The sequence below is a fragment of the Vitis riparia genome, chromosome 7 (genome assembly GCF_004353265.1).
Source record: "Vitis riparia cultivar Riparia Gloire de Montpellier isolate 1030 chromosome 7, EGFV_Vit.rip_1.0, whole genome shotgun sequence".
NCBI classification, from domain to species: Eukaryota; Viridiplantae; Streptophyta; class Magnoliopsida; order Vitales; family Vitaceae; genus Vitis; species Vitis riparia.
Genome location: NC_048437.1, coordinates 6,123,737 through 6,148,186, shown reverse-complemented (window position 1 = coordinate 6,148,186; position 24,450 = coordinate 6,123,737). Strand labels below are relative to the sequence as shown.

General features: G+C 33.6%; 1 protein-coding gene across 2 annotated transcripts; it reads left to right on the top strand.

Annotated features, from left to right (window-relative positions):
- The first annotated feature begins 663 nt into the window (after positions 1-663).
- Positions 664-22,716, top strand: LOC117918976 (probable starch synthase 4, chloroplastic/amyloplastic). Of its 2 annotated transcripts, none has more exons than XM_034835976.1 (21): positions 664-803; positions 1,004-1,130; positions 1,223-1,270; positions 1,360-1,393; positions 1,503-1,569; positions 1,764-1,889; positions 2,442-2,646; positions 3,148-3,282; positions 4,508-4,612; positions 5,247-5,345; positions 5,873-6,002; positions 9,591-9,641; positions 9,737-9,847; positions 10,384-10,493; positions 10,718-10,886; positions 12,414-12,500; positions 12,711-12,782; positions 21,681-21,794; positions 22,003-22,064; positions 22,168-22,264; positions 22,398-22,716. In XM_034835976.1, exons 2-21 carry the CDS (start codon positions 1,027-1,029, stop codon positions 22,515-22,517), a joined length of 2,046 nt encoding a protein of 681 aa, XP_034691867.1. In that variant the 5' UTR covers positions 664-803; positions 1,004-1,026; the 3' UTR covers positions 22,518-22,716. The 2 variants fall into 2 exon arrangements, with proteins under 2 accessions (XP_034691867.1, XP_034691865.1); XM_034835974.1 differs by having other exon boundaries at positions 12,411-12,500.
- The last annotated feature ends 1,734 nt before the right edge of the window (positions 22,717-24,450 follow it).

The window sequence follows — 24,450 nt, the reverse complement described above, 5'->3', positions numbered from 1 at the left end:
CAAAATATATTAACGAGCCATTAACATTTTTATTTTTATATATATAAGAAAAATATATAAAAATGCTTTATTTCTTAAGCTTATTATAAGAGTTTTAGTATTTAAAAATTTTGAGGGACAAAGTTTTTTCTTTTTTCTTTTCCTTTTTTAATTAAAAAAAAGATTGCTTTTAAATTTTGTTTTCAAGTTAAAGACAATAATATATATATATATATTGCTTTTGACAATTTATTTTTAAAAATAGTATTAAAAAAAGAAGAAAAAAACTCGTTTAAATAAATAAAATTTAATTATTTTTAAATATGTTTGTTATTTTGATTCTATTAAAGATTATAAATTCAATTAATATTAAATTAAATTCACTTTAAAACTTATTAACATAATATTTTTACATTTAGAAATAGGTTGAAGATAAATAGTTTTCACTAAAATATAAATATTAATACGATAAAATCATAAGCCTTTTTTTTAAAAAAAAATGATACTATTTTAGTCGATGTTATAAAATATGTATAGGAAATTATTTTTCAAAATTATTGGAGTTATAAACAAATCAAACTCTACAATTCCTTCTGTAAGTCAAAATGTGCTATCTCCGTTTTCTCCTGTCTGCCAGTTTTGGTTTCTCCGTTTCTTCCTCTCCGGCGTTTTTGATCTCATTCTGGAGTTCTCCTCACCCCCACGTGAGACACTCCTTTAAGCCAAACACCACTGGAGTTACATACGCAGATATGCTTAGAGACCAGATGGCGATAGCGGTCCCGAAGCAGCAAATCCCTTTCGCCAGATCTAATTAGGGTTTTGTAAGCTTCAAAATTTGATATTTCAGTGTTCCTCATTTGTATGTTTTTGTTAGTTCGAATGTCTTCAAATATTAAAAGCAGTTGAACTGTTTGAATTGTCTTTTGATCATTAGGCTCCATTTGGTTTCCGAGAAAATATAGGAAAATAACAGACGCGGGAATATTATATATTAGTTTTTATGCATTCTGTTATTCCGCAGAACGGTGAAGTAGGGGCGCGCTAATGGAGACTTTGATAAATGCTGCGATCCCTTGGGCCTTCGGTTTTCCAAAATTCAACACATCCAATAAACACCGTGTTAAACCTCGAACAGTTCGTTGCTTGAGGTAAAATCTTCAACTGAAAATTTTGGTCGCTTTCAAGGGTTACACTAAAAATACTACTATAATACTGGCTCCTTATTCTGACACTTCATCAGGAAGAATGATGAGGTCAATGGCTTATTCGAAGCACCTTCACAAATGGAGTAAGTGTAATTTTTATTTTTATTTTGAAATATATTTATGGTATGTGCAACTCCGATAGTGACAGGTTTTCCATGACATTGCCTTCCAGCTTAGAGGGTCATGCTCATATGAAAATGTCCCAAGTGCGTATTTGATTGCTTCAGAATCTGAGTCCATATTGTCTTTCCATTTCATCTAAATCTCTGTTTCACATGGATATTTTGGTTGGTCTTTGATTAAAAATTGCTGCAGTCACCAGAGAGCGATCCGGATACAAAACATAATGAAATTTGGCAACTCTTTAGAGAAGCTCAGAGGAGTAAGCCCCTAATTCTGACTCAGTTTTTGTTTTTTTCTTTTCTTTCTACAAGTGAAAAGGTAAAACATGAAGTGAGAACTCATGCAATGACCGATATTTAAGACCTTATGTAGTTAGAATATAAGGTCTGGTTATTATTGTATAAAGAATATTCTGTGATATATTTTGATACATTTTTTTAATTGATTTTTCAGATATTCTGTACTTAAATAAACAACGCCTGATGGCTGTGGAGGAGCTGAAAAAGGCTAAAACGGAGAAGGAAATGTTGCTTGATAGGATACAAAAATTGGAGGAAAACCAAGCTGATGCCGGAAAAGGTGATAGTTTCCTGACATTGTAGACTGAATTTACCAGTGAGGCTTAAGTAATGAATTATAAATAATTTTAGTCTGATTTAGAATCTTGATTTGTTTATACCATTTTTTCATTTGGTGCCTTTCTTTTACAGGATGTGCAGTGATGCATTTCCTGCAGTTTATCATTTTTATAGTATTTTACATGGGTATTGGATTCCTTATGAATTGGCATGCAAACTAGTTTATTCAAAAGCACAGACTTCATAATTATTTTTTAAAAATGTGTTCTCTTTTATTTTCTGGCAATTTTTAACTAATATGGGCTTCAGAGAGCCCAAGCCTAGACATTGCCAGATCAACAAACCATACTTGCACCACTGTGCTACATGCCTATGACAATGTTGGCTGTATACTAATCATAGTATCTTGTGAAGATAAAAAATATTATTGATATTGGCACTAAAGTTGAGAAAACCAAGAATTGTACTTCAGTGTTTAAATATGTACTGTCCGGATATAACGTTGTGTATGAGGGGGGTATTGTTTAACAATCTTCTTTTCTACTTAAACCAGATAAGCTATCAATTCTCTGGGATTTGCTGCTTCGTATAGACTCGATGGTCCTCAAAGGCATGATTGACACTGGAGAGGCATCTGATTTCAGAAGGCTGGTCATGAACTCTAATGCCATTGTAGCTGATGTTTTCTTTGACATCATGCAGAGAAAAGATGTGGAACTTCTGGCAGAACTACGCCACTTCTCAGACAAGAACAAAAGGTAAAACTGATGCTTTTATTTTGACTGCCCAGTAGTATTGTACTGAATAATGCAATACTGTAAATGTTCAAACATGCAGGCAGTTTTTCCTTATAGTTTGAATTACTCATAGTATTCTTGTGTGTGGGCGATGATGGTGACTTTTTCCTTAGATCTTGTCTTTAGCTGAGAAGCCCACCATAATCTGTGTTAAGGGTATGGTAGAACTGTTGTAGAAAATGCATGAATCAAATGAACAGTACTGAACATATTATAGTTTGAAAATTTATGAAATTTAGAATATATTTGTTTCTGCAATGCTTACTTCAAAATATGACTTCTTTAGAGAAAAGTTGTAGTTCATATATAAAGTAGTTCATGAATCCTTTGGAGAAGTTATTTTATTCTTTATCTTTCTGAATCGTGACACCAAGATAATTCATGACATCCCTTTTTCTTTTTCTCTTCTTTCCTTGTTTGTCCTGTTCTAACATTTTTCTTTTCCTCTCTTATTCAATTCAGGAATGGTTTTCACATTGTCCACATATGCACTGAAATGGTACCTGTGGTCTCTGTTGGATCTTTGGCATCTTATGTGACTGGTTTGTCTCATGCACTTCAAAGACAGGGCAACTTGGTGGAGGTTATTTTACCAAAGTAATCAAAGGACTTCAACTTTCATGTTGATTCTGTCTCAAATTGCTTCCAGAAATTAGCAATTGAAGATGATGACCTCATAGCTCGTGCATATCAATTATTGGCAAATGCCATAAAATTGAATGTCAACTGTGCACTATTTTGGGAACACGCACAGACAAACATTAGCAACAGAAGACAGAGAAAGGCAAATCATAGGATAATAAAATTATTCCAAGGAGACATGTTAAGTATTTTATAGCAGCAGTACCCTAACTTTAGTGTAGTTAAGGAATCATCTTGGCATCTTCTTGCCTGGCAGGTAATCAAACTCCTTTCTTAAGTTGTAAGCTGCAGTGGTAGCAGGTGACACTTTGGCTTTCAATGAAGTGGAGTAACAGGTGTCAGCTTGATAACCTAGATCTCTTGTTAGGTTTAATGGGATCTTAAGCACTTTAGCTGAACATGTGTCAAGATGGTCCTTAGCATAATGAGTCTACCAAAGACCAACATGTAGAAATCGATTATCTTATTTGTTAAGGCTTCCGAAACTATTTTAAACAATTTGAACCATTTGATACTACAGAAGGTCAATTGCTTCTGAAACGCATCCTAAATTTTCACCAATGTAGATTCCTTTAGGTAGAACTGTTTAGCTCTGTTGTCTCATAACCATGATCATTTTGAGTATAAATTCGCTTTTTTTGAAAAAATCGGTGCTTTGATATTACATCTTGCAAGTGAAATAAAAATGCTTAGCTGACCTTGTTTACTTTCAAATTGGCACATTTGCCTGTGAATTAAGCTTCACGTTGTGTATCTTTAACCCTTTTTTCGTGAACTCTATTCATTGAGTGGGAGAAATGAAATCTTACGTTATATTACTCTATCTACTCAACTCATCTACACAGATGCATAACTGCAAATTGCATGCCTCACCACTTAAATTAAAAATGTGAAATTCAGTATAGATGAAGATAGTAATAAACTTTTTTTTGCTTAGGCACTGTATAGGCAGAAATGAGCCACACTTCAACTTGTGATGCCCAATTACCTGGACATTGCCTAGATGCCCTTAATTATACAGCTGCTGTTTTGTGATAATCCTGTTTTTTATACTACAGGTCCATTATAGTATGCATCAAATGAAAGGAAACTTAACTGTTGTTCCCTTAATTTTTTTTGTATGTTACATTAGAGACCTGAAGTTTCAGAGTTGACTTAGAGGAGTAATCCTTGTGAGCAGGTATGCAAGCCTAGACCTAGATGAAGTTCAAGGATTACGAGAAATTGATGCGGAGTTCTATTCATATTTTAATGGTCAATTGCAGGGAAACAGAATTTGGACAGGGTGAGATTTGGCTGTTCTTTTTGTACTAAAAATTTACACAGTGGCCTTGTTTTTCGGGGCAAGATGAAATTTAGAGTTTCAGTAAATGGTAACAAAGGAAAAGGAGAGAGAGAGAGAGGGGGGAGGAGGAGAGTCTAACAATTAATTTTGCAGTGAAATTCATTAGTTCCTCTTCTCGGCAAGACTTTTGGAAGGATTTAAATTATGAGACTCTAGATTTATGTATCTTTTCTTGTTCTTGTTCTTTACTTCTGGACGCATTTCTATACATTCAACTGGCCTTCCATTAATCCTAATTTTATTCCTAAAACCCTATTCTTTGATTGTGAACTCTAGCCTTGCTTTTACTTCTACTACCATAAATTAGAGACCCAAAATTCCCTTTCTGTCCAGATCTTCTAGCAAGCTTTTTCTTTTGTTTTTGACCTAAGCAACCTTGAGCCATTGCCAATCAGACCTTTATTTCATCCTTAACACCCTATTAGACTGTTCCCTTCATAAACCAAACTAAAAGCCTAGCCCATATTATTTGTTTGTATGGAGCTACTCTTAGGTGTATAGTAGATTGATATTTTTTGTCCCCATCAATTTACATATCTCTTTATTGATATTACTTCTTATTCATATTATGCAGAGTTGTCTATGGAATTGGAGTTACTTTTATTCAACCTGTGCACTATTCAACCTTTTTTACCCGTGAGAGGTTATATGGCTATCCAGATGATTTTGAACGGTTGGTAAATTTATCTATAATGTGTTTGCTGTTGCTCTAGTTGACTCTGTGTTGTAGAATTCTTTTGTACTTATTGCTAGCCTAATTAGATAATGGTGACCATCTGACATGAGTTGTATGTCTTGATTTCATAATATATTGACAGAGGCATTGCTGTCCTGAAAATGATGGTGCCTATAATGTAGTCTTGCATGGTCCGACTCTAGTATGCTTGACACTGCCTGAAATTCTAGTGTGTTGCGTGTTGAAACATTGCTTTTGTTAAATAAATAAAGCTAATAGAGATTTAAAAATCTGAACACTCCATTGTTTACAAGTTAATAACTTAAAACTGCTACCAGAATAAATACTGAAGAGAAAAGTCTGATTATGGAGCTAAAAAAAAGTTGAATATGAATCCTGAAATTGGGAAGAGATCGACATTATCAGCTTTTATTGTTTGTGTTACTTCTTATATATCCTTTGCTAATTTATGCCACTGTTGGTAACCATTTTTTCCTAATGGATTATTTAATTGGTGCTTTCAGATTTAGCTATTTCTCCCGTGCTTCGTTGGATTATATAGTAAAATCAGGAAAGCAGCCTGATGTGTTACATATACACAACTGGGAGACTGCTATTGTTGGACCACTTTTCTGGGATGTTTTTGTTAAACAGGTGCAGTTAAGAATTAAGTTCATATGTTCTATGTACTGAATATTTTGGTTTGAAAAGCAGCTATTGCACTATCTTGTGGTAATATTCTTATTATCTGATCAAAAGAATATGATCTCCACACCTTAAGATTTTATTTTATTTTGGTAAATCAAGGAATTTTTTAATGTTCTTGGAACCTATTTGAGCATAGAGTATTCACTGAGCAGTTATTTAGTTTCTAATTTAATTTTAAAAACCTTACATAAGAACCATAGCCTATTGGATTTGAAAACAATGTTGGTCCCTCAATTAGTTCACATGTGGTATGGTGCACTTGTGTTGCTTCTTAGGAGTGTCGTTCAAAAGGAAAATCTCTTTGACTATGTTTGGTTGGCTGGATTGGATCTATAATCCTAGGATATCATTTCCAATGAGATATGATATCCTTGGATATTATATCCAATGGAATGATATCACAAGGTTTTATATCCTATGGGATATGTTATGTCCTACTTATATTAGTTTATAAAAAAAAAAAATGGAATAGAAAATATATTTATGATTAAAATATTTAAAATTTATAAATAAAAATATTATACTATGTTGTTAAATATAGAAAATAATTTATGTATATTAAATAATATATATTAGTATCATTGTATGATATTTTCTTAATTATTTTTTAACTACAAATTTAATTTTTTAATCAAAAATTTTCATTTTACAAAATGAGTAAGTAATATAGAAAATTGAAAAAAAAAACATTAAAAAAAGTAACAAGAGTAAATTTATGATTCATGGGATATATATATTCCATATCTTAACATAGTATTAGTGTATCCCATGTGTAAAGGATATAAAAAAGTAGTGAGATAATACATCCCGCCACTTATCTTATTATATCCCATGTTTGGTTTAAGATAAGATATGATAAGTGATAGGATAACTTATCCTATCCTATCCTCAACCATACATGTGATAGGATATATTATTCTATCTCTTATTCTATCTCATGTTATATCAAACTAACCAAACATGGCCTTTATAAGGTGAAGACATTGATTGTTATCGGTTTTCACCTTCTTATCATGTTTTTATTTTGTGATTAACTTAGTATGTGTGTTTATTTGAACAATAATGTCCAATAACTTTAGCAACATCAAGTGATGTTGTCTATTCAAATTGTAGCATGTGGAAGGAAAGAAGACTTTAGGGGTGTTTGATAAAAGAACTACTTAGTTAAAAGGGGAAAAATTGTCAGGTCCTACTTTTTAAGCGCATTTGATGACACAGATTTTAAACCACTTAAAAATAAAAACTATGAAAAAGCCATTGAATTTGTTTAGTAAGAGAGGTTTAATTAACCATTTAAAGAAAAAAGCACTGAGTGAATTTTAAAATTTAAGTCTTTTATTCCATTTTTATCTTTCTTTTATAAAATAAAGATTTTTATTGAAGAATTCTTTTTACACTAAAATATAACTTCTTTTAAATTAGAATCTTTTCACATAAGTTCTTTAATACAATAAAAATTGAAATTATGAAAAACAAAACTCTATTTTAATTGATAATATTAAAGGGTTCTAAAAATTTCTTGTTCATATAATTAGAGAAAAAAATTGCAAGGTATGATGGAAAAACCATTCATGTTATTTATTTATTTTATTTTTTCTATGAGTATGTAAATGTTGTAATAATTTATTTTAAAGTTTTAAACTTTGGTGCGACAAGCAATTGCCCAAGTGCTTGGGCATGTGCCCCTAGACTAGCATGATACAACTTTGAAGCCTATTCATGTTCGAGTTGAGTTATAACCATGAAAGTTACAAGCTTGGTACACTAACTGCTTTGTCACGCCTCACCTTAAACCCTTTAAAATTTTTCAAATTTGAGGTAGCAAATTTTTTTTAATATCTCATTTTTTTAAAAGTCATCACATTTTTTTAAGGTAAATTTCAAAGAGTTCTTGCGTTTTATGGAGTTACTATCATTTAAAAAAAATCAGAAAACAAGAAGTGTAACTATTTCAATTATTTGAGTTTTTTTTGCTATTTCAATTATTTAGGATTTTTGTAACTATTTATTTGTTTTAATTTTTCTAGGGAACAATCCATATAGTAATTTGTGTCAATTAATATTAATATATTATTCATACAATATTTGGAAAGAATATTTAAAATATGTCATTTCATAAGTATAAGATTAAATTGTAAAATAAGCCATTTTCAGATTTCAATTTTTTCTATTATTAAATAATTAAATTAAATCTGACATATAAATCTAAGATGATATCTTACTTCTATGAATTTGTTAATTATATTTTATATTACTTATAATTCAACTGTCAAGTTCTTATTACTTAATTTTCAGTTTTATTAAACACCACTTTATTTTCAATTTTAGGTGCAGTGAAAGTAGCCGTGTTTCTAACAGTATTTTCTTTAGGAAATTGCACTATATAGATTCCAAATCCCCTCAATGGACTTCTTCTCCTTTAAATGTGGTTTTAGAATGCAAGAAGCTAGGATGAAGGTGAGGCTTTTTGTCCACCTGCGTCTCAAGGTGTATGCATGAATTCATTGGCATAAGTATCATGATAGATGAATTTATTCAAGGCAAGAATTTGCAATCAATAGAAAGAGAGTATCAATGTGATGCCACCTGGTCTAAAACCAAAGTTGAAGAAACAAATTTACCTTGTGATCAATTTAAAGCTGATAAACAATTTATCAATGTGAAATTCTAAGAAATTGTAGGGCTAAAAAGCTATAAAGCAAACCTTTCAGTCCAACCTCAATGTGGATTTTGGATTGTTGGAAAGCAGTCAAAAGTACCTTTAATGTAGTTTAGTGACATTGACTTACTTTAATATTAAATAGGAGCTAAATGAATTTTAAAAACTGCAGTTGTATTTGTAATGTTTGAGCAAACAGGCAACAGTTACAGAAGTATGTAATTTATACAGAATTGCCCCAATTTTGGAAGGAAGGTATCTACATCTGATTCATCTAAGAGGTAGATGCTGAGAGAAGCCTCAATGCATATATGCCTAATTAAAGCCTCACCTTGTTTGAGCCTTTGACAGTACTGGTCCATTTAAACTGTGCTGTGCTACAGTTGGGCATTTGCCTTTTAGCATGACATCATTGAGAATTTCTCTACTTTTTTTCACATCCTTTCATAGGAGTGATACTTGCTTGTTAAACCAAATTCAAACATGTGAAGAGTTTTTTCCTTTTTTGTGTTATACTCTTTTGCTGAAATATATGCATATTTGGGGAAAACACAAACTTCCTGGTAAATATTGGCTGTTATCCGTTTATGAATGTATGATTACCTTGAACTGATATGAACCTTCATAAAACTATTGTCTAATAGCTCAGCTCTGGTGGATTCTACTAATTGTAGAACTTAAGAAAATGGTTAATTGTCTATGTTTCAAACCTTCATATCACATGAATTTTTTATTTGGCACATAGTAATGCATCCCATTGTTGTATATATCTCTTTTTTTTATTTAACACTTCTGACAATTGATTTGTGGAAAAAGAAATGTTAATCTGTTGGAAACATTCTCATCATAGAAATGTTCTTGTTTGAAATATGTAGGGACTAGGAGGTACTAGAATAATGTTAACATGCCATGACTTTGGTTCTCAGGTGATGACATTCTTTCCTGAATTTACATATTTCTTCATTTTGTGCTTGACATCATTAGCCATCTTAGTGATAATGATTTATTATTTATCTTTTAGTGTCTTGAGCAACCTGATAAGCTTGCACTTTGTGGACTTGATTCTTCTAGGCTCCACCGCTCTGATCGTTTGCAAGATAACACTAAGGGCCATCTTGCCAACATTTTGAAGGTATACATTTCTGCCTGTTATATATGTGTGTGCTCTCTATGGTTGGCATTGTTATATAATCTACCATCTTGTGAATTGTTACTCTGTGGCCAGCATTGGGTGATTATTGTGTTATCCATCCATCATTTTGAGAAACTGTGAACTTCATATGTTTTCAGGAATTTTTACCACACCTTAGTTAAATGAAATAACCAGAATCATGAGACTGAGCAAATCAAACCTAGGTGAAATTGGCTGCATATTTTCAAGGATGAAATTATATTCAACATAAATAGGATGTAAATCCCATGTTGCAAGTAACTCATTACAAATCTGCCACATAACTATATATCTTTTCACATCTTCATCATATTTTTGCAAATTTCCTCCAAATCCCAGTCTCTATTTTTGTAGAAAATTGTGCCATTAAAGCAGGTCTTATACCTTTTCATCCACTATCTGATGCTTATTGTCAACATGCAAACTCCCTCTTTATTAGAATCTTTAACTTTTTTGGCTGCTTGGAATCACTTGGGTTTTATTCCAAAAACTTGCAGGGTGGAGTTGTTTACTCCAATAACGTTGTCATAATGTCATCCATGCATTCAAAAGCGAGTATTATTCACAGTTTGAGTCATGGGTTGGAATCCACTTTCACCATCCACAAGTAAGTCATGCTTCTATGCTGTTTATGAATTTGGGCCTTTGAATGTTTTATGAAACTTTCTTTTGTATTCCCCATTTTTTTCCTCTTTGAAACTGAAATGGAATAGATGTTCTTGGTACAAAAAATTGATTGGTTCAGAAACATTTTCTCTCATTATTTGAGGCTGCTTTAATACTGCAACTTTCTAATTCTTCTAGTTTTTTTCTGTTTACATTTGGTTGTAGGGACAAGTTGCTAATTGCTCCTTACGGATTTGACAAGTTCACCTGGGATCCTTCCAGGGACAAGTTTCTTCCAGAAAACTATACTGCAGATAATATGAAGGGGAAAGCTGTTTGCAAGGTCGCATTGCAGCAGCACTTGGGTTTAACTGAGCATGCTTCTGTCATTCTTGTGAGTGTTACATAGAGGGTTTCTTTAATCTCCTGATCTTTTTTTTTTTTCCTGTTTCAGTTTTGGTTGTGATTTGTTAAGTTGGCCAATGTACATGTTAATGTTTTTATGTGTCTAAGTTGGAAATTCTGTTCCATTTTCAATAAACGAAATCAGTGACTGATAATTATCTTGTCATGGACTTTCTCAATGATCAAAGACCAAAGAAGTTCATGGTACTTAATCCCAAGGTCTTTGAAGATATTGTAGGCTAGACTATGATAGGTGTGGTTTTACTCAAAAATCGACTAAACCAAGCTTAGTTATAGGTTGGGTGTACAGAACAAGCAGTTCTGGCATTTCAGAAGACCTGTTTTCAGATTTCTTCAGGAGACTAATTGATCCATCTTGGAGTCAATCCATCACTTGAGGAAACTGAGAGACTTGCTACATCAGACGATTGGTCAACCACACTTGAATGGCTTGATTGATTGTTCTAGATGGGTGATTTTGGGAATAGTGTGAAATAACGCACAGCCAGAATGGTTGATTGATAGACAATTCAGGCGATGTCTTAAATCATGTTGTTTTGAAACTCTAGTTTGCACCTAATGTCATCATGATCTCACTCGGTTATGATTGCTGGAGTATATTCGTCTTCATATAGCTCTAACTACCTCATTTGGCTAGTTAAAGAAGCAAAGAAATTAGAGAGTTTTTGGGGGAGGCTTTTCATACTCACATTGATTAATCATTGAGTTGTAAAATTCACATCCATACTCTCTTCATTCAACTGGGCCAATGTTTGATTGGCATCTTGGAGTGAATTCATGATTGTGAGAGGCTTTACACCTTGAAGCAAGTTCAAGGAAGATTCATGAGAGTGATCAAGTGCTGAAAGTGTTTAAGAGTGGGTAGCATGGAGTAAGTCCATGAGTGGATCACAGATCTCATGTCTGGTAAGTGTTGTATCTTGACTTGGTTTTTTTCTCATGTGGATTGTGGAGCAAGCTGCAAAGGCTTGTAGTTTCTGATCTCGTACGGGTTTTCCTTGTACATCCATTGCCTCTTATGATTGTTTATGATTTCATACTTCAATTATGATCATCATATTGGACCAGAATTAATTGATTCTGTTTGTGATCCAAATAAGCTTTATTGAAAGTAATTCTTCGAGCCCCCATTGCTTCTAGGTGAATTTCATAACATTGAGTAGCTAATTTCAATATTTGTAATCAGGTTTCACCTTCTGATGGAAATCATAATTTTACCTTTTATATGGAATGATTTGGTGTTTACTGGTTTCTTAAGATGTAAACTAGCATATGGAGCAATTTCAGGACATCAGTATCTGCACGTATTTTCTAGTTGAGTTTGTTAACATGCAAGGGTGAAAAAGTTGTTTGCTAGTTTTCTACTTCTGAAGATATAAAATTAATTTTTTTCCTATTTCTGGAAAAATATATGATAATCACTCTCACACATACACATGCTGTGATCAGTTTTGTTAGAAGGTTCTGGAAAATTCTAAAATAATTTCGTTAGCAGGTCGGATGCATTTTCTCTGAAGTTTCAGATGTTGATCTGGAGAACCTGAAGGAAGTTGTCTTGATTGCTTCCAGGAGGGATGTTCAGGTTGTTACTTCTATGAATGCCGTTCTGTTTTTTCATAGATATTGTTGACTCATCCACAGAATTCCCACTGAAAACCCTTATTGGCTGTTGTAGTAGCCATGACCTTCTGTAAAACTATTTTTTTATAGACACAGCTTTCTGTAAAAATATTTGTATGATGTGCTTTTCTTGATTCCATAAGAGAGTGATTTGTCCAGTGATTCTCTACAGTTTGTATTCACAAGGCTTAGCAAAGTACCAAGCAAAAACACGTCTCTGGATTCTTTTCTGGAAGAAATCAAGGTACAAGCATTGCTTCCTTGTTTGTCATACACTTTCCTGTCCCTTAATATTTATTTGTATTCATTGCAGAGTCAGGACAAATATGGTGAAGTGTTATCTAATATGATTTAAATCTACTGTTCTATCTTATTTGGTTATGGTAAACCTACCCATGTAGTATATCCTAGATATAGGTGTCATTTTCAAATTAAGGATGGAATCTTGTTGAAGGCCTTGTGGAGTTTGTAAACCAAATATTTACAGCCATTAGCCTTGAAACAAGCAAGCTGTAGGTGCTTTTGTAATATTTTTTCAGAAGCAAATAAATTTGCTTATGAGAATGAGGCTCTTTGGAAGCTGGTACTTGTAGGGAAGTACGGAGAGGAAGAAGGGGGGTGGCGTTCCAGAGTTTTGAGGGAAGGTTATGGGGTGGGTCTTTGGAAGGCAATCCGGAATGGGAGGAAGGAATTCAACAACAGGTTTGATTTTAAGGTAAGGAAATGGTGGGAGGGTGAGGTTTTGGAATGATAGGTGGTGTGGAGAGAATCCTCTGGCAATGACTTTCCCAACATTGTTTTCAATTGCCAATGATAAAGAAGCTTGGGTAGACCAAATGTGGGATCAGGTTAGGGAAGGGGGTTGTTGGAACCTAGTGTTCACAAGACAAGTAAATGATTAGGAATTGGGAGAGATGGAAGAGTTGCTTATAGGTTGCAAGGGCAAGTGATCAGAAAAGGTGTTGAGGATGTCATGGCTTGACAGTTAACAAAGGAAGGTACCTTTACATTGAATTCCTTTTACTCTTGCCTAGCAGGGAGTCAGTTTTTTTGCTTAAGAAGAGGTTTGGGAAAAATTCTAACTCTAGATCAGCTAAAAAGGAGGGGTTGGTGTCTTCCAAGCAGATTTTATTTGTGTAAAGGTGAAGAAGAGTCAACAAACCATATCCTACTCCACTATCCAAAGGCGACCTTGTTGTGGCACCTTCTCCTTGCTTTTTTTAATGTTTAATAGGTAATGTCTTTCTCAATCAAGGATGCCCTCCTTAACTGGTAGGGATCCTTTGTTGGGAAGAAAAGAAAGAAGGTATGGAGAACGATTCCTTTATGTTTATTTTGGATACTATGGAAGGACAGAAACCAAAGAGCCTTTGAAGATTTAGATTTGACAGACCATGCTATTTTACGCTCCTTCATGTAGATGTTTTTAGAGTGGTTCAAGGTACATTTAGGGTTTAGCACAGTGTCTTTATTTGATTTTGTTGATTGGTTGGGTTGTAAGTGAGATGAGGGTGTTGTTTTTGTGAATCCCTCCCTTTTTTTGGCCTCGTATACATCGTATATACTGTAGGCGTGTTTTAAGCACTTTTAATGCATTTGCTTCTACCCATCAATTTTTATTTTTTTTGGAATCAGCCATTGACTTCTCTAGTCAGGATGGCAAGCTTGAATGCACTTGTATGGGTTGTTGAAGATGTTCTAGTGATGATATTACCAAAATGGTGGATTTTTTTGAACCTTTGCTTAATAGTTGGTGTGTGTGTGTGTTTCTTTTTAATAAGAAGCATTGATTTCATTGCAATGAAATATTAAATACAAAGAAGGATGAGAAATCCTTCCAAAAAGTACACAATGCTCTATGAAGAAAGTTAAAGAAAGCTTAGGAAAATTTCATTCTTACTTTTCTGAATGAGTACAATACTTTAAATAATACAAAATAGTTCGACTTAGTAGAGCCAAATAAGGAAAAACAGCTAGGAGCTAGCCTATCCTAATTACATTCTGATCTCTAGGAGTACATTACAAAAATATCTATAATTAAGTCTCATTTACAGCAGGAAATAAAGTAATCTTTTCAATAGAATCAACATAATATCCTCAATACTCCCTCTCAGGCTGGTTCAAATATGTCTATCATTCCTAGCTTGCTAATTATGGATTGAAATAATTGTCTTGTGAAAATGTCTGCTAATTGTTCTTTTGTTGAGATAAATGGTATACAAATTAGGCCATAAATCCAATTTTTCCTTGATGAAATGTCGATCTATCTCAATGTGTTTTGTTCTATCATGCTAAACCGGGTTGTGAGCTATGCTAATAGCTGCTTTGTTGTCACAATATAGCCTCATAGACCCTCCATTTGCTATTTTTAATTGATGCATTAGAGACCTTAGCCACATGAGTTCATAAATTCCTTGTGTCATAGACTTGAAATCGGCTTCTACACTTGATCCAGCCACAACTTGTTTTTTTGCTTCTCTAAGTCATCAGTACAACACCTAAAAGTAGATCTTCTATCAATTATAGAGCCTGCTCAATGTTGCATTAGTTTACAAATTCCTTGTGTCATAGACCTAAACTTGGCTTTTACGCTTGATCTGGCCACAACTTCTTGTTTTTTGCTTTTTTAAGTTATCAAATTTCCTCCAATAAAGGGATAATACCCAGAAGTAGATCTTCTATCAGTTATAAAGCCTACTCAATCTGCATTAGAATAGACTTCAACCTCTAGATGACTATTCTTAGTGAATAGGAGACCTTTCCCAATAGTCCCCTTTAAATGCCTCAATATTTTTACTACAACATTCATGTGTTCTTCATTTGGAGCATGCATGAATTGACTGATAACACTTGCAACAAATGCAATATCAGGTCTTGTGTGTGACAAGTAAACTAACTTACCAACTAGCCTCTAATAGCTTTCTTTATTAACCGCAATACATTTTGTTGATACTCTAATTTTGTGGTTTACATCTATTGGTGTATTGTCTGGTTTGCGTTCCAACATGCTTGTATCTTTCAAGAGGTCTAAGACGTACTTTTGTTGTAATAAAAAAATTCTCTTTCTTGATCTAGCAACTTCAATTCCAAGGAAATATTTGAGGTTATTTAAATTTTTAATTTCAAGCTCTTGTGCAAGTAGCTATCTTAACTGCTTTATTTCAACATGTCATTACTAGTTATTATCATGCATCAACATACATGATGGGAATTGTAATTTTGTCTCCCTCCACAAGCTTGTAGAACAAAATATGGTCACCTTAGCTTTGAACATATCCTATCTTGTGAATTGATTTAGTGAATGTCTCAAGCCATGCTCGAGGAGACTATTTCAAACCATAGAGTGAGTTCTTTAGTTTATAGACCATTTTTCTTTTGAAGGTTTGTTAGAAGCCCAAAGGGAGTTCCATGTACACTTCCTCTTCAAGATCACCACGGAGGAAAGCATTCTTTATGTCTAACTAGTGTAGTAGCCACTCCAAATTAGCTATAAGGGATCGAAGTACCCACACTATATTCCATGGTTCAAAATCGCGGTATCGGCATCTCAATTCGGTATCGGGCGATACGCAAAATAAGATACTTAAGAGGTTCAAAAAATTATTTTTAATATAATTAAATGAATTAAGAAACTAATAAACTTAATAATAAATTATTGATATAATAATAAATGAAATAATTTCTTAAATTATTAACAATAAATTAACATATAAAATAATACACCTTATATAATACCATTACCATGTAAAATAATATATTACCTAAATTAAAGTCATTCATATCATATTTAATATATAAAATACTAATTTTCAAATTTCCAATTCCAAATACCGTTGGCATATAAGGTAAAATGATGCAAATACATGAACATTTGAAATAATAAATCATTTTTATATAAAACAATACATTAAGCTCTTTTCTTTAATTCTCAATCCCAAACATCAAGTATTCACACCACGGGATACCCGATTTGCGGAGGTAAAAGCCTCTCTGCAGTACATAGCCAAACAACACTATGTAGATTGGTTAAAGAGAGGCAACACCAACATGCAAAGATCATCATCGATGAAAGAATGTGATGTTTCTCATCGGTTGGTCACCACAACTACATCACCGACACGACTTTCTTTCTTCTTCTTCTTATCCTTTACGGTTATGAGTCTTGAAAAAAAAATTATTTTTAAGAGAATCTCTCATAATTATTAGAGATTTCTCAGCTTTGGTTGCCTTTTGTTGTGATTTGAAAGGGAATTTTTTTTTTTTTTTGGTTTAATCTGAGAATATTTAGATCTTAAACAATTGAACTCGTAATTTCGACCAAGTCCACTCAGAATCTCAACCGGTTCTTAGGTTGGTTTGTGTTGAAGATGGTACCGAGTATCAAACTTGGCGCGGAAAAGTTCGAGACGGATACGACTAGGCCGATATTTTGAACCATGCTATATTCATCTTGGCTACTGGTGCAAATGTTTCTTGAAAGTCAATCCCATAGGTTTGAGTAAATCCTTTTGCTACTAGTCTGGCCTTATATCTATCAATGCTTCCATTTGCTTTCAATTTTATTGTAAACACCCATTTACAACCTACTGCGTTCTTACCATGGGGTAGTTCTACAAGATCCCATTGTTTGATCATTGTGCAAGACCCTCATTTTCTCCCTCATTGCCTCTTTCCACTTTGGACTTTCTAAAGAATCTTGTATAGTTTTAAGTGTATTCACATTGAAAAGGTTAGTAGTAAAGGCCTTGAAAGATGAATTTAGTCTATGGTAATAGACAAACTTGGCAATGAGGTGTTGAGTATAAGACCTAACACCTTTTATAAAGGTTATTGGCACATTAAGATCAGATTGATCAATGAAAGAATCAAATTGTGACTCACTAGAGTTTAGTTCCACCATGCTAAGGGTAAGGGATTGGCCATATTGAGGAGGATTTTCAACCTCTTTATTCCTTATTGTGTACACCTATAGTTGTGGTTGATTGGGAATAGGCACAATCTCCCTTTCACAATTGACATTTTTCTCAAACACACTTTCCCTCTTTTGACTCTCTAATAGCACAGGTATAGGACTCACGAGCAAAGGACTCTCAAGCACTGGCATAGGTAGAACAGACCAACACCGATCTTCCACTCTACTCAAACTGAACTTTGGGTAAAATATGGTTTGCCTTCAAAGAAGGTAACATCCATAGAAACAAAGCATTTCCGAGAAGGAGGATGGAAGCATTTATGGATCTAGGGTCTAACTTGCTCCAATTATGACTATGGACATGAACGACGACCTCACACCCCAAAACCTTAGGAGTAATGGGAGACCAAATAAAGTTGGAAATGGGACAAGATTGTTTAAGGGTATTAAGATGAGTATTAAATTTAACACTTGAGCTGGCGTACGATTGATTAAGTATAAAGTTGCCAAAACTGCTTCACCTCAATAATGTTTTGGTACCCTCATTTGAAACTTTAAGGCTTCCACAACTTCAAGTAAATGATAGTTTTTTCTCGTCTATCCCATTATGTTGAGGCATATTAACACATAATGATTGATAGATAATCACATTTTCCACTAGGTAGGTTCCCAATACTTTGGAGAAGTATTCCTTTCCATTGTCAATTTTTAGGATACACACTTTGGCCTGAGATTGTGTTTGAAACATTTTTTGGAAAACTTTAAAGATCTTTTTGGTCTCAAATTTTCCTTTGAGAAGATAGACCCAACACACTCTGGTATGGTCATCAATAAAGGTAACAAACCACCTAACACCCATGACAGTATGAATACGTAAAGGCCCCCATAAGTCTCTATGCACCTGAGCAAATGGGTTGGATTTTTTTACAATTTTGTGCAGGAAAATGAGTTCAGTGGTGTTTAGAAAGTTCATAAGTTTCACATTGAAAGTCAAAAACAGTATTATTCTGGAACAATAAAGGAAATAACATCTTTAGATAGGTAAAATCAGGATGACCTAACCTAAAGTGCCACAAATTTATTTATTTTTCACAAGATAAAGAAATGACTCCTAGAGCTTTAGACTTCTCCTCCTGAATGAACAAACCATCCATCTCTTTAGCACTACCAATCCTCTTCCCCATACACAGTTCTTGAAATTCACAATGAGTTGGAAAAAAATTTAGCAATACAAGTTAGGTCACATGCGAGTTTGCTAATAGAAACTAAATTATAAGACAACTTTGGGACACGTAAAACAGAATTTAAAGTAAGGTACTTTGATATAGATATAGAACCTTTTCTTGCAACAAAAAACTAGGATCCATCAACAACTTTTACCTTTTGATGACCAGAACATGGAACATAGGAAGAAAATAAGTTAGATGACCTAGTCATGTGATCTGTGGCTCTTGAATCAATGATCCAAGGGTCTGATTTTAAGTTTGGAGTATGCATTTTTTTGTATAGGTAAAATTTGTCTCCATTGGGACTTGAACATGGAAAATCTCACAAACCTTCTCATCCCTTTACCACTAAGCCAGGCCTCAAGGGCAGTTTGGAGTATGCATGGAAATAAGGAAGTTACCTGCCTGTGCCAAATTAGAGGAAGAGGTAGGATTAGAAGAGATCTGTGTTTGACTAATAAAACTATGCAAGTGCTCCAGTTGTTCCTTGGTGAAAAAAGGTTGTTCTGGATTCTTCGAGTTCCTAATAGCTTGATTCTTGGTTGGTTCAGTCATGACTTGTAGGCTGCGTCCATTATTACTAGGAGATTTGTTCCTTTTGCCCCACACTTGAGGTTTTCTATGTAACTTCCAGCACATGTCTCTTATGTGATGAGACTTGGGGCAATGGTAACACTACAAATTTATCTTTGTCACTAATTTTTTTGCCATTGCTTTGCTGCCCACTTATCACGGTTGTCTTAGGTTTGATGCTGATCAATGCTGAAGTTTCAGTGTTGGGGCTATCCATCATAGCTAATAATCTACTCTCTTCCCTTCTAACCTTATTATATACTTCTTTGACAGATGGAAGTGATTTTTCCCTAAGAATTCGACTATGGACCTGATCGAGCTCGAGATTTAGACCCGCAAAAAAATCAAATACCCTCTCCTTTTCAAGTATTTGCTTGAACTACTAACCATCTTCTGGACATTTACAATCATAGTCCTGATAGATATTTGACTCCTGTCAAAGTTGATTAAGGGTGTTATAGTAGGTTATCATAGTTCTTCCTCCTTGTTTAGTCCCGGAGTTTATTTCTCAAATTATATAATTAAGATTCATTATGTTGATTAGAATAGGTAAGTGACACTGCTTCCCATATCCCCTTAGCCGTAGAAAAGAATATATAACCTTGACTAACGTTGGGCTCCATTGAGTTGATGAGCTAGGACATGACCATTGAGTTTTTTGCATCCTAGGCCTTGAAAATTGGGTCTTATTGATTAAATGTCTTCCAAGAGCCATCTAGTAGTTCCATTTTCCCTTTGCCTTTGATGAAAAATTTCACAGATTGAGACCATCACAAGAAGTTGTTTCATTGAGTATATGAGAGGTAATCTAAATTGTAGGGCGATCATTAGGGATTACAAATTGCCCTATTGAAGTATCAAATATCTCAGAAGTTATTTCAGACATTTGAAAAGAAGACTGAATAAAAAACAACAATGAAAATTTTTAGAAACACTAGATGGGCTTTGATACCATGAAGAAAGTTGAAGAAAGATTAAGAGAGTTTTGGAAATTTTCTTTCTTACTTTTTTGAATGAGTACAATGCTTCAAATAATACAAAATAATTTGACTGAGTGGAGCTAAGGGCAAACAGCTAGCAAATCATATGTCTAGCTCCACTTTTTGCTAATGCATGTGCCACTTGATTGCCTAAGCGAGGAGCCTAAGAGAAGAAACATCCTTACTCTAAAGAAATGTCAATAATTTGGTGCAAACACCCATCAAACTTCCATGGTCCTCTTTCTTAGTCTCCCATGATATGATAATAGCAGAATCACCTAAACTTTCACTTGTAACAACCTTTCTAAAAGGGCTAGAATTTTTGCCTCAATGGTTAAACCTGCAAGTTTAGATAATGCTCTTAACACTCTACCGTGGTGATCTTTAAGCAACCCCAATCCCCCCCAACTCAATCCCTAGTTGCCCTTGGTTGCCTAAAGAATATTCATCAAAATTTAGCTTAACAAAACCCACTGGATGTGTTAGCCATTCACAAAGTGTCTCCTTAGTCAACCTTACGGTCTACAAAATAGGTTCTAACATAGTAGAATGTAGCTTAAAGGGATACCTGCAAAAGCTTCACTAGTAGAAGTCCACATGGAAGAAGAGAAATAAAACAAGCCCTAAACTGCTTCTAGAGACATTCCACCTATCTTCGAAAGTCCTTGCATTCCTTTCCCGCCAAATGATTGAAATTAGAGTGAAACATGCAATGCACCAAAGAGTCCTACCTCAAGGATGTTCCTCAAAACCTTTAAATGATATGATCAGTGTCTCCTTCACCCTTCTGGGTGGAACCCAATCAATCCATGCACACTGAATTAATCTACACCATAATGTTAATGTTGCAAGGCAATGTAAAAAAAAACATATTCTATAGACTCTCTACTCCCCCTGCACATGACACACCATTATGGGCTAAGTGCTTTGTACGGTCTTCAGAGTTGGAGGCTGACTCTATGTGTATTTTTGGATCACTTTAGCAGTGTGTGGTAGAAGAACTTTTGAAGTCTTGGAATAGTCTTGCTTGGATATGAATGATGTACTTCTTGAGACTTTGTTTTTGTGGTCTGGTAGATGAATGGGTTTTCATTTACTGTCCCTTATGGATTTGTTGGATAGTATGACAATTTGTTTGTTAAGCAGAGGTTTAGTTCTAATCTTTTATGATCTGCTTTTATACATATTGTGTACATGGGCTGCACTCCCTTTTATTAATCCTTCTCCTCTATTTGCCTGTTAGTACAACACACACACAGACGAATATAAAGTTCTTAGGTTGCATATTTATCATTTGACATAAGAAAACAATCTGTTGCAGAAGTTAAGACTCAATTAATATGATAATTGTCATCATTAGATTGCATATTTTGTTATTTGACATCAGAATACAACTTATTGCATAAGCTACATGCAACTGATGCAAAATGTTTGCATTCGTATTTCCACAGGATGAAAATGTGAGATTTATAGACAAATGCGATGAAGCTTTGTCACATTTAATCTTTGCAGGATCTGACATCATCTTATGCCCATCTTTTCATGATCCAATGCTCCAAGTGCCGGTATGTTAAGCACAATGTTATTCAAACTAAAAATAATTGTATATAAACAGTATATTTGGAAGCAGTTGCTTGTTTGGATGCTTGGAAAAATTCCAAGCCATTACCTTTCTTTACCTCTGGGATTTATATATTACCTGAGCTTTTTCTGCATATGTAAGTGTGTATCTTTGGTCTCATTACAAAAATTTTATACAACTGGAATTTGTAGCTCAAAGCTATGAGGTATGGTGCTGCTCCTATTGCAATAACTTCCATTGGTAAAAGATTCAGGTAATTTTCAGTTGTACAGTTTGAAGTTACCAAACAGAATAATTGTAGTCATTTATCTCCTGCTCATTGGGTAGTAATACTCACGTCTTTGCATCTGTAACAGGCATGTTGTGGACCATGACTTCCAGAGCACTAAATTATCTCAGTTCCTGAATACAACCTTTGCATATATGTCACCGAATGAAGCCCTAGATGAAATTGTATGCTCTCTCTTAAATTGGGTTGCAGATTTTTCCTTTGTCGAGCATTTTACACTTGATTGATGGATCATTTTTATTTGACACGGGGGTTAACCTTCTTCCTTTTCTTTTTTTCTTGGGTTGCTGCCTATAGAAGAGTAATTCCATGCAGTGGAATCAGAAGATAATGGATGCTATGACAAAAGACTTCTCATGGGATGCAGAGTGCTATGACATACATATTTCTGCTTACACAGCCCTAAAGAACTTGTGAACTACGTGTTTATTACATTTATATGTGTATATATTAGACACGTTTGACTTGTGTAGGCAAATAGCTATTAGTATGGTTAGAGTTTTCATCTTTTAGTTCTTTAAATAAGTTCAGCTTTTGGACATTGCAGATGGGTTATCAATCAAGATGGACCCTGTTTGTTAACCTTTTTTTTACCATAAAAATCATATACTTGCATCTTCTTTTTCAATTTTTTTTTTTATTGAAAATAAATTTGAATATGAGGTTGCTGCATGTTAGTGGGTCTACAGTTGCAGGAGTACTTGATCTCTCTACTTGTTTTTTTTATCAAATCAAAATCAAGTTCCCTGTCTTCCTCAGTCAACCTCCCTGTCTTCCAAAATGTCAAACCACTTCTTGTGTTTGTAAGATAAATCCCCTTTCAGCTCTGAAAGGAATGAAGAAGTAGGCTTGTTAATGCTTGACCTAGATTTGTATACTCAAGATAGAATACATGGGTCTATGAAACCATAAGGAAAAATTGGAGATACTCTACTCTGAATGAAGAACACAAAACCCCATGGCAAAATGCAAAAATGAAAATGGAGAATTTTAGTAAAAGAGTTGGAACAATTTGTGCTTGCAAGTATGACCGAATATAAGAAAGTGGTAAGATCAAAACAAATAATTTTTACCTAGTATGTTTAGTTATTCAAAGATGTTAAATCTTTTATCTAAAATATTTTCAGAGTGCAATAGCAGCATCATAGCCAATAGAAATATCAACTATAACATTTGGAATTTTTTTTTAAAGATTTGTTATAACATGTTAGTGTTTGATTTCTCATATAAATAAAAATTCAATTATAAAATATTTTATATCTCTCTTATATTTATTACTACCCTTTGTAACCTATTTTTTAATGAGTAGGTTTTATTTAGGGAAATTATAAATGTATTCCTTAAATTCTTTTTGCATCCATTTTATTTATACATTCACTTAAAAACTTTTAAATAAATTCATGCTATCACTTTTAAAAGCCTGAAAGACTCCTAATATTTTCTTTGTAAACTCATATTCTTTTTCCTTTATCTCTCGATCAATTTCTTCGCAATCACAATTCTAGTTACAAATCATTTTGTTTGAAGCTTATTTGATATTAAAAGACTATTATAACTATATATATATTTTGTATTCTGTTTGAAGTCTTATACCATAGAATATGAAAATCTTTTAGAGTTCATTCATATATAAGTTTTGATAGAAAAACTTATTGTAAAAATGATTGAAAAACAATTAGGAATAATGTAGATGTGATTTAGGAGTGAAAAACTACAATGTAAATGGAGGATAAAAATAAATAAAAAAGCAACCTCATTGTATATCTAAAAGGTCAAACATAATTCGAGATGTCAGTTCTAAAAGGTCAAACATAACTCGAAATGTCAGTCCTAGAATTTCAAACATCTCAGCTATACCTGGTTATTGAGTATAACAACCCATGGGTTTCAATTTTTATTTATGTTAGACGATACTTTAGAGATTTCATTAAGGGATATTTATGTCTTTAAAAAAAATCACTATAAGAGGCATACAAAGAGGGTTTAGGTAGATATAATTATAAAACTCCCTTTTATTTATTTATTAAAATATTCAAAGTTTTGTAGATAAGTAATATTAAATTTCCAACCAAATATTCAAACATTAAAAAATAGAAGAGAACACCATAGAGAACTGAATTTATGAGAAATTTTAGATTTAAAAGAGATGGTGATATATTATACTGCTAACGAAACACGGGAGAACAAACATTTCAAGGAAGTAATCATTTAACGTGATTTGTGAGGCTAGTAAAACCGTCACTTGGATTAGAATAGAAGTTACATATATATCTATACGACTTATGCGAGAAGCTACTGAAAGTCTGAAGCATTTCCTCTTATGATTCCTTTTTGAGGCAAGAGACAAAAT